Source organism: Brachypodium distachyon, chromosome 3, assembly GCF_000005505.3.
Source record: "Brachypodium distachyon strain Bd21 chromosome 3, Brachypodium_distachyon_v3.0, whole genome shotgun sequence".
NCBI lineage: Eukaryota > Viridiplantae > Streptophyta > Magnoliopsida > Poales > Poaceae > Brachypodium > Brachypodium distachyon.
In genome coordinates, this window is record NC_016133.3 from 34414752 (window position 1) to 34425105 (window position 10354).

The following is a 10354-nucleotide window of genomic DNA, read 5'->3' on the forward strand; positions in this document are numbered from 1 at the left end:
TATAGACATTCATATTTAGGCAAATTTGAGACAACTAATATGGGTCGGAGGGAGCACAATACTCCTACTATACAGTGAAACAGTCTGGTGGTATTATATTTTGCAAAACGGACAAGCGGGCACCACGCAAGTGTACTGTCATCAAAGGGGTGCCTTGAATGTCATCTGGGCAGAACCGGCACCAGTGACTTGTCTACCTGAATTCAGCGTCTCAAACATCTGCTATAATTACTTCAAGGGACTTTTATTTCTGTGCCCTTCATTGCTTAGTTCTGTTCAGTTTTGTCCAAGGTTAAGACATTGCTCGCTTCTACCCTTCGTTCTTTAGACAAATGATCACAAATACTCTCACGGCGCACCTATTAACGGTCAAAACGCTTTGACCGTTTGCTGCTGATGTGTGGAACCAGGTTAAACCTTGACTGGTGGGGCCGACCTAGCTACTAACATGTGAGGCTGAAGCAACAGGAAAATGATCCCTTTGACTGTTAGAGGAAATGATTAATTTGCAAGTGGGTCCGCCGTCGAAAGGGAAAATCTGGCGGCTTCTGGCCACTGCCTCGCCGACGCTTTGCCGTCGCCGGAGTTGGTCTCCCACGCGACACAGGCCAGGCAGGGGGTGGGGTGTCTAGAAGGAGCAAGGCCGCTTCACTCTGAGGTGGCGCTTGAGCTTCTCGTTGCCGAAATCTTGCTGGCCGCGGGCTTGTGCGGCGCGGCAGAGGGCGACGCTAGGAGGCGGGGCGATATAGAGCACAGGAGAGGCAGGAAAGAGGGGTAAAAGAATGAGTAGGTCATCACAAATCTGACGAAGGCGTTGGAAGGGGTGGAGGAGCACTGTCGCGAGCACCTCGACACCGGCGGGTGACGGGCAAAGAAGAGCAGCGACGCGGGGATGACTCGAACCACGCGAGGCTTGATGAGAATCACCAGAAGGTTCAGAGTGATCAGGTGGAGCTGAGAGAGGTGGCGGTGGAGTTCAAAGGTTGCCGGAGAAGGAGATCTGCTCGGTGGCGACTACCGGCCGGAGCTGAGGAAGAAGATTGTGACGCGGCGATTGGAGGCACCTCGGGTCGATTACTTCCGCAAGAAGGATCCTCAAGCCGATGCAGGTCTCTTGGGCAAGGTGGCGCGCCTTGTGGAGGACGCTGGCCACGATGGCGCACGAGCGTGCTTTGGACGGCGCGAATGCCGTTAGCGTTCCGGCCAGAATAGAGCACGATAGGATGCGCGGCTTGCGGATATAGCTTCAGCATGTCTACGAGGTCACGGCGGCAAGGTTTAGCGGCCGAGGGGAGAAGCGACGGTGTCACGATGGATGGCAGAAAGAGCGGCCAGGAAGATGCCCATCCCATGATCCGGCGTGCGCCTGACAAACTATACTAACCGAGCTAACAACTTGCTCGTGATTGCGTACATGCAGCCAAACACGCAGGCAGCTGCAAACGCCAAAGTAGAAAACAATTGCTCGTGATTGAGTACATGCAGCCAAACCACTTGTGTCATTTTGGCATTATAAACAAACATATGAACTCTGTCTAAAAGTGCACTAAGCAGCATGAAACGATTGTTGCCCCTTCGTCGCCTCCTTCGGTTGCATGGAATGCGCTCATTTGCATGTACGCAAGGTGCGGCCACCATGCTGACGCCCCAGGGTGTTCGATGAAATGCGAGGTGCCTACTTGCACGACCCAAAACCGCAGCGCATGGTATACCAGTCCTCGCAGAAACCCAAAACGTGCGTCTGAGCTTGCCTCCGTGCCTGCGAGATGCCTACCTCCGGCAATGGCACGGTCAGCCAGCCACATGGAACACGCTCGTCTGCATGTACGCAAGGTGCGGCTGCCTCGCCGCCGCCCCCAGGGTGTTCGATGAAATGCGCATGCTGTCGAATCATGTCAAATTTTGAAAACTCGTCGCATGACTTTGTATGAAAGTTCATGCACAATTGGAATTAGTCCTCAATTGTAATCTACTTTGTATGGAAGTTGAAAAAAAATTCAATTGCCTATCTTACTTGGGGTACTTCCTTCATAAAAAATGTCAATTTTGACACCTAAAAAAATTAAATTAAATACGTATAGCTTAAAATTAAAAACTTTACTTGGAAATCTTGTTTAGAATGATAAGACCCATGTCTGTGCAAAATTTAGTGAGGAAATAAAAAATGAGACATGCATATGACCTAAGATTCATTCATTTAGCTTAGAACTCATTAAACTTCATACATGATAGGTCATTTTGTGAAGAGAATTTCTTCCATTATGTTTAATTTGAGGTTTATAATTTTTTTTCTACACAGTAGTACACATAAAATGACTCCATGCAAAAGGATTTCAGTTTTTGATAATTTTTTCATTTTCTAATATTTTTTACAAACCATGGTCAAACTTGCATGCATGACTATTTCATGTTAGGGTTTGGTTCTTTCAACTTTATTTTCTCAGGGTAGGTACAATCATACTAGCACTGCATAAAATGATTTTTTTCCATATTGTTTGAACAATGTATAACACACTTGTAGTTGAAATTTTAATTACATAAGGTAAATGTCTAGAAATCCATTAAATATATTAAAAATAGCACAACACCTCCAAAAATCATGAAAAATCGGCATTAGACCTCCATTATAATGTAATTAATATTCAAGTTGAAAAATTCAAACTATCAATCTTATTTCAGGTACTTGTTTCACAAAAAATGTCATATTTCACACTTAAAATTTTTAATAAAAAGTTTATCACATAAAATTAAAAACTTTAGTTGGCAATCTTGTGTACAATTGTGAGATCTATGTTGGTGCAAAATTTGGTGATGAAACGAGAAACTGAGATATGTATATGCCATATGATTGCCTCCAAAACCCCAGCTCCAAACCCCTCCAAACCCAGCTCCAAACCCTCAGCTCCCAGCTCCAAACCCCCGGATCCAAACCAAGCTCAAAACTGGATTTTATAGCTTAGCTTCATCTACCCATGTCCCTTCTACCCTTCTTCCTCTCTTTCACTGCGAGTGGGCCTAGCCGCCTAGGGACCCTGGCAGCCTCTGCCCTCCCCTTCTTCCTAGCTCATCCCTTTCCTCTGCCACTACTTGCCATGGCTGGCACGCACTGGCCACGCGCAGGCACCCCGAGAGTTGACCTCCACGATGTCGGTTCTGCGGTTGCTCGCCACCTTTACCATGTTGGAAAGCACCTCAGCGTCCCCCCTTTTCCCTCTCCCGCGCCACGCCCGAACTGGCACCAGAGCTCGCACGTCGCGGGCGCGACGCGACAGGCATGAGTCGCTTGTGCACATCCCGCGTTCAAATTGGTGTCCACCGCGACGCCGTAGAGCTCCCCTCTGACCCCGAGACTGCGCATCATGTGCCCCAAGCCGCATCTCCTATGGTTGCCCTCGCCACCGGGAACACGAGTGGCACACTTTTCGTTCAGCGCACGTCCGGTGCACGGTCGTGCGCCGCCGCCTTGAACGGCCGGAACACCGAGCTCCTCGAGCCATGCCACCATGTCTATAGACTCGCGTCGCCGCATTGAGCCACCCCATGGAGGGAATCTACCCCAATCGGCCCCAATCTCCTGCGCCTCGTCCATCTCCCCCAAATCCAGCCAGCCGCGCCGCCAGGCCAATCTCCCCATCCAAAGATCCTCAGACTGTGTCGCTACCTCCATGAGCTTAGTATCGTCAAGACGAACCAGACAGTGCCGTTGAACGAGTCTCCCGCGCACTGAATCCCCGTGCTGATTCCATGCTCATGCCGCCGACCACCACCATTGATGGCCATGCTTTGGCCACCCATGCCCTACATGCGCGCCACCTCTCGCCCGACGATGCACGCCGCCTAAAGTCTCTTGTCGGGCCCCTCACACACCTCGTTGACGAGCCCGGAGCTCCGCAGCTACCTTCAAATGGCTCGAGTCGGAGGAAGAAGAACGTGGACGTGGCAAGTGGTCGGCCCCACCGGTCAGGGTTTAACCCGGTCCCACACGTCAAAAGCAAACGGTCAAAGCACCTTGACCGTTAACAGGTGCGCCGTGAGGGTATTTGTGAGCAGTTGTCTAAGGAACGAAGGGTAGAAGTGAGCAATGTCTTAAGCCTTGGACAAAACTGAGCAGAGCTAAGCAATGGAGGGCACAAAAATAAAAATCGCTTACTTCAAACTAGCGGCGTGACCCGCGCAAACTGGGCGGCTAGACATTTATAATGGAATGATATTCTCATGTAGTATTGTTTTTTGGGATAGTCACCGCCTCTGCCTCGTTGATTCTTACTGCCATCCGGTGGCTCCCATCTCCTGGCCTCCCTTTGATGACTTTCTCGTCTATCAGCCGCCACCCATCTTTTACATTTAAATTTGTGCAACAACTTTTTTAATCATCCATCACTGATGTATGTTTTTTAATCATTAATTATTTCTTTTAATTGTCCCGTAAAACTTTTACGATAAAAACTCCCTTTATTTCATCGTGTATCTTAATTGATTCCAGATTTGAAGTGTCTCATTTATGCATATGAAGGTTTGTTTGTTTTGGTTTATACAACACAAAGACGGCATATCGCCGCTCGATACGATGGTATGACCTGCACATTTGCGCGGCTAGATAGACTTTAGATTTTTATGGTGTTTTTTCTCTGATTATTTTCTGGCCATGATTGACGATCAACATAATTTAGCTTGTACGTATGAATATGTGTTTCTTAGATGGAATAAAAATTTCTAAACTCAGACTAACTTTTTTTATCAAACCTTTTAATTGAAGGAATAGATTGCGTTTTGTCGCATTTGGGCGGCCTGCTTTGCTTATACTATTTAGGAAAAGAAAAAAGGTAAATGGCTTACGCTTGCTGCTTGGGCCTCGCTGGAACGTATGCACGCGCAGCGCCCCGCGCAATCACAACCGCCAGCGAGGAAACTCCCTTTTAAGTTCTCACGGATTGGTTTCTTACCGATTGGTTCTGTTCCTATTCCAATTCAGTTTCCAGACTTTCCACCCATGCCGATAAGATTTTTGATTGTTTCCAATATCCATGACGATCAGATCAGGGGCTGCAGCACGGCCGCCGGCAGCTAGGGTGTCTGCGTGAAGCCGTGAAGAGGAAGTTTTTTGATTTATTTATTCTCAGCCATACGATAACTTTGGAACAATCTACGTCATAAAATTTCTTCTACTTTAATTAGATACTAACCGAAATGCCCGTGCGCTGCCACGGTCCACTCCACATATTTGAAAAGATTTTGAATTTGGCTATGAGAATACCTTATTGGCTCAAAAATATTTCGTTCAGCCTTTGTTATTTTTCGTTTATTTTTCTGGGTGCATTTGATTTTGAATTTGCTTTAATTTTTTAATTAAAAGGAAAAAAATTCATTGCTTTGGGCCAACACCCATCCAGTCCAGTTTCTATCCCCCTCCTCTAGTTCCAGCCCAGCTCAGCCACCACGCATCGTCTTCTTCGGTCGAGAGACACAGAACAGCACGCGGACGCGCCTGCCGCCGCCTCGAATTCCCCTTCGATTCTCTTGCTCCCGACCATTTCTTTCAAAATCGAAACCACCAAATTAATTCTCATCACCTGATGGATGGATTCGGGTTTTCAATCGTAACTTTCGTACCTTTAATCTCCCTGCGCGGCGCCCTTGCTCTACTCTCCTCCTCGTTCTATCTCTACATCGTGTTAACCCCAAGCTCTGGGATCCCAATCGCGGCCCTAAGCCCAGCGCCTCCAGCCCAAGTCCAACCACAAACCATATCTGAGGAGGAGTGATGGTGGTAGCGGTGAATGAGGAGCCGGCGGTGGCGCAGGAGGGATGGGGTTGAAACGACGTGGGAGGTACGGTGCCTCCGCCATCCGTATCTCGCAGCCACGGCACATGGAAGAGACGTTTTTTGTTTTAGGTGCGTGTGAGAGGGGCCAGAGGCGCGTCACGGCGTGTTGGATCGGGATTGCCCGCGGTTTGACAAAGGGGCTTGACGAACGACAAAACCGCGTGGTGAAGGAAACGGTTCGTATTTTTTAGATAGGTGTAGATTAGATTCTGACGTGTGACAAAAACAATCCTGCACTTTGCCGTCTGAACTGAAATGACTAATCCTTGACTGGTCTTTTTCAACCATGCAGCTTACCATGCCCAGTAAGTGCCACCTTCAATCTTTCACGTTTTCCCCTTTTGCGGCCAAACGTAAAGGTGTAAACCGGCAGCGTTCTTTGAAGCATCACGGTCGAGGAAAATCTTGGCGTGAAGCAGCGAAAGCACCGTGCTGGTCGAGCAACGATCAGATCAGTCAGGCAAGGAACGACGGTGACTTTCGCCAGGTTCAGCAACAGCGGGACATGAGATTAAACTCGCCAGATCGTCTCAAAGTAAACTGGAGAAGCGCCATATGTGCACAGCGTTTGGAAGACTGTTCTTGCCGGTTCGGCCACACAAGCTCACCGTTTTTTCAATAAAGCTTTGCTTGATTTTTCTCTGAAAAGTGAAAACAGTAGTACTCAAAACTAGCTCCGATCCATACTAAGTGTCGGGATATAATATACTAGATCCTAGATCCCGACACTTACTATAAATCAGAGGGAGTAGTTTTAAGCTTCAGTGCTTCTTGCTTCACACAGGGGTACCGTTCTCAATTATCGTTATTTTCTTTTGAAATGGTACCGTTCTCAATTGGGGTAGCATGTATGGTGTTTTTCTACCTCTGTCGATTTCACCGGAACCAGATAGACGGAGGCTGAGGTCTCTCTTCCAGTCGAATGCAAGCGACCACCAACGGACGGAGCCGACATGCCAACCGCCACAGCAACCGACCCGCCGCAGCCCACGGTGCCGCCAGCACAGGATACCAGCGTCGCCACGCTGCAGTGCATGCAGCGGGCCAACGCGGCAGTCGAATTGGTACGTGTCCTGACTCTGCCTGCGTCTGGCCAGTCCACGGGAACGAACCCGGCCGGCCGAAACTACTTGGACAAGCAACTGCGGGAGAATGCTCGTGGTGCTGGCCTGCTGGGCGCCGGTGCCCGGTGGGCGCTGGCATGACACCAAGTAAATAAAGTTCCGCGGGCTAATCAAAGCGTTGGCGGGCGGCGGGAAACATCGGCTTTGCGAAGTCAGACTCGAGAGCATCTTGAATGCACGGGAGATTCAGGCAGGAGGCAGTGGTTTTGGCCTTGGTCTGTGTCCAGTGTCAACTGGGATTGTTTAAGGCTTGACTGACCGAGTCCGAGCACACAGTTGGTGACTCCTGTCATGATGGGACCATCTGCAGTGCAGGATTGTATGCGAGTCCAGAACCGAGCAGTGAGCACCGGTGCTGCTGATCTACTTGGAAAGGAACCGTTGGGATGCAGTAGTTGTTGGTTGGTTGGCTGGTTGACGCCGGCGGGATTTCATTCTCCGCCGTAATCAAACGTACAGTACGAGATCAAAACTCGGCAGTCATTCGGCTCCATATTCTTTTTGCGAGGGATTTAGCATCCGTTCATGCGTACTCCGTACATTATTTTGCACGGGAATAAAACACAAGGTGCTGCAAAATGCTTAATTAAGCCCCGTGACGTCTCAACGAGAGACGGGCGACAAATTAGTTTTCTCGGCTAGGATATACTCGTAGTAAGGACTGTTGGAGTTGGGTCGTTTTCACATCAACGAGGGGTCGTTTTCAGATCGTGATAAGTATATAATTCGGTCCCTGCACCAATCATGATGGGGATCAGTATGATTGGAAGAACACTAATCATGTCATCCACAAATGCATGAGAACCCAATGCAAGTGTAAACCACGGACCGTTAATTTGCACTGAAACGACTGCAGATGAAAGTTGACACTAATTTGGTACGCATATGCCTTTCGCAACGTGGCCTACCAAGAACTATTGAGATTGAGCTCAAGGCGATGCATCCGGGACACCGGTGGTTATCCAAAAGCGGATAGACCCGAGGTGCCTGCCGACGTGTCCGGATCAGGACCAACGTGAACCAAATAAAGAAATGAACTCCTACGGTGCACCTGGTTTAGCCAAACGAATTCGAGTTTCCTTTACGAGCAGTAGTACTATGTGATTCCAATTCAGCCGTGATCTCATCTCCGTCCACACACCACCCATAGATCTCATCGTTCTTATCCCCTCGTAATCGAATCCCAATCGTTTCCTCGTCACCTCCTTCAACGCCGCCGCCTCCTCCGGTCCTCCCGTCCTACACGAGGATTCTGTTCTGTGCTGTCTTTAGCCAGCAATTACTGGAGTAAACGGCAACCGCGTACGGTACAGCTTGTCAGCTGCCTCCGGATGGGGGCGTGGTTACCCGAGTTTATCCTAGTACTGGCTCGCGCGCCCACGTCGCCGGACGCGTGTCCAGCCAGGACGAGCCTTTGGTCGGTGGCCACCCAACCTCCATCGCTATATCCGCCCCAAGCCTGCGGCCACGTCTGGGTACGTCGCGCGCCATCCTCCCAATCTCAAGTCGGGCCCGAGTTACTAACTCCCAGCCGCGTCATCGCGCCCAAAACATTCTGCTCCGTCCCACGAGACCACGGCCGTCAGCCGGCAGCAAATACGATATCTAGCGCCGCAGCAGCAGCAACTGGCCAACGTGCCGCGTCGCGTATAAAGCTCAGCTCTAGCCTTTCTTCCTCGCAAGAATCCCCTGTTCTGTTCTGTTCGATCTCGCCCAAGAGAACTACTTCGTGTAACACGCGTCTTCAAGCTCGATCGATCGGTCGATTCGATCCATTCATGGCGGCCTCCTTGTCCCCCTGCCCCATGGAGAGCGCTGGCTCGCGCTTGCTCCTCCTCCTCGTCTTCCTCTTCATCGCCGTCGTCGGCTCGTCTCCGGCTTCGCGGTGCGGCAGCTGCGTGCGCCGGTCCAAGGCCGCGTACCGCGCCTCCTCCCCCGCCCTGGACAACGGTACGTGTCTACGGAGAATGATCAGCTTCCGCAGGCTTCAATTTGTTCGTGCCTTGCGCAATTGCCAATTGGTTGGTTGCTTAATTGATTTCGTTTGCTGAATTGTGCGTCCGTGCAGCCGGTTCGTGCGGATACGGCGCCCTGGCGACGACCCTGGACGCCGGCGGGCTCCTGGCCGCCGTGAGCCCCGCACTCTACAGGGACGGCGCCGGCTGCGGCGCGTGCTACCAGGTCCGATGCACGGACGCCGGCCTCTGCAGCACGTCCGGCGCCAGGGTAGTCGTCACGGACCAGGCGCGCGTCACGGACCGCGCCGACCTCGTGCTCACGGGCGCGGCGTACGCGGCCATGGCCAGCGGCGGCGCTGGAACGCCCGCCGCACGGAAGCTCAGGGAGCGGCGCGCCGTGAATGTAGAGTACAGGCGCGTGCCGTGCGAGCCCCACGGGCACCGCAACCTGTCGGTGCGCGTGGAGGAGGGCGCGCCGGAAGCAGAGCAGCTGGCGATCAGGTTCCTGTACCAGGGCGGGCAGACGGACATCGTGGCCGTGGACGTGGCGGCTGCCGGGTCGTCGTCGGGGTGGAGGCCCATGGCGCGAGAGCGCGGCGGGCCGGCGTGGAGGACGACGGGCCGGGGGGCGCCCGAGGGCCCGCTAAGGATGAGGATGGTGGTGACCGGAGGGTACGACGGGAAATGGGTGTGGGCCGACGGGGAGGTCATCCCGCGGCGGTGGAAGGCCGGACGGGTGTATGACACCGGGGTCCAGATCGCCGACGTGGCGCTGGACTGGTGCCATGGCCACCCCTGCCACGACGACAGCCGAGAGTGGAGGTGACACGGAGGAGCCGAGAGGAGCCCACTCACTGTGCAGTAGTCTTTCCGTTTCTTCTTGTTAATTTCTTCTCTTCTCGGGTGAACGAAACGAAAGGAATGGTTGGATCAATCGAGGAGTCAAACATGCCGTTGCAATTGAGGCCTAGGTCCGTGTGTGCGCGCGTGCGTGCACTCCACGATGTGTGGCGGGCGCGTCGTCGCTCATTGGTGCTTTAATTTGCCGACTTGGGTTGGTGCGTGCACGACGATCGCTGGCTTTGGTCGTCGTCGTCACGACGGCTGCCGTGCGTGTTCGCTTCTGCTGCGGTCGTGCTCCCTCGTAGCTGCATTTCGCGCTCGGCGATATATGGATTGGGGTCCGGTAGGAGAGGAACCCATAGCGCTGTACTCGGTGGTGGTGTACAAAAACATTCAAACGAGCACTTTGAATTTTCACTCTTAACTTTCCGGCAATCAGGCTGGTGATCTTTGAGCTAGAATTACAAACCAAATTACACAACATAATTTATAATGGGTGAACTTTCAGGCAATCAGGTCGGTGATCTTCAACTGGTACTGTCTTATGGGGTGACATAGTTTTGTAGGTTGGCGACTTCAGTTATCCAAACGAAGTGACAAATGTT

General features: G+C 51.6%; 1 protein-coding gene across 1 annotated transcript; it reads left to right on the forward strand.

Moving 5' to 3' along the window:
• The first annotated feature begins 8030 nt into the window (after positions 1-8030).
• Positions 8031-9870, forward strand: LOC100836970 (expansin-like A2). The gene is made up of 2 exons (XM_003571976.4): positions 8031-8898; positions 9017-9870. Exons 1-2 carry the CDS (start codon positions 8280-8282, stop codon positions 9730-9732), a joined length of 1335 nt encoding a protein of 444 aa, XP_003572024.2. The 5' UTR covers positions 8031-8279; the 3' UTR covers positions 9733-9870.
• Positions 9871-10354: the final 484 nt, after the last annotated feature.

Coding starts and splice junctions, on each gene's coding strand:
- LOC100836970 (XM_003571976.4), top strand. CDS start 8,280: ATGGGGGCGTGGTTACCCGAGTTTATCCTAGTACTGGCTCGCGCGCCC. Junction 8,899..9,016: donor CTCCCCCGCCCTGGACAACG/GTACGTGTCTAC, acceptor GCGTCCGTGCAG/CCGGTTCGTGCGGATACGGC.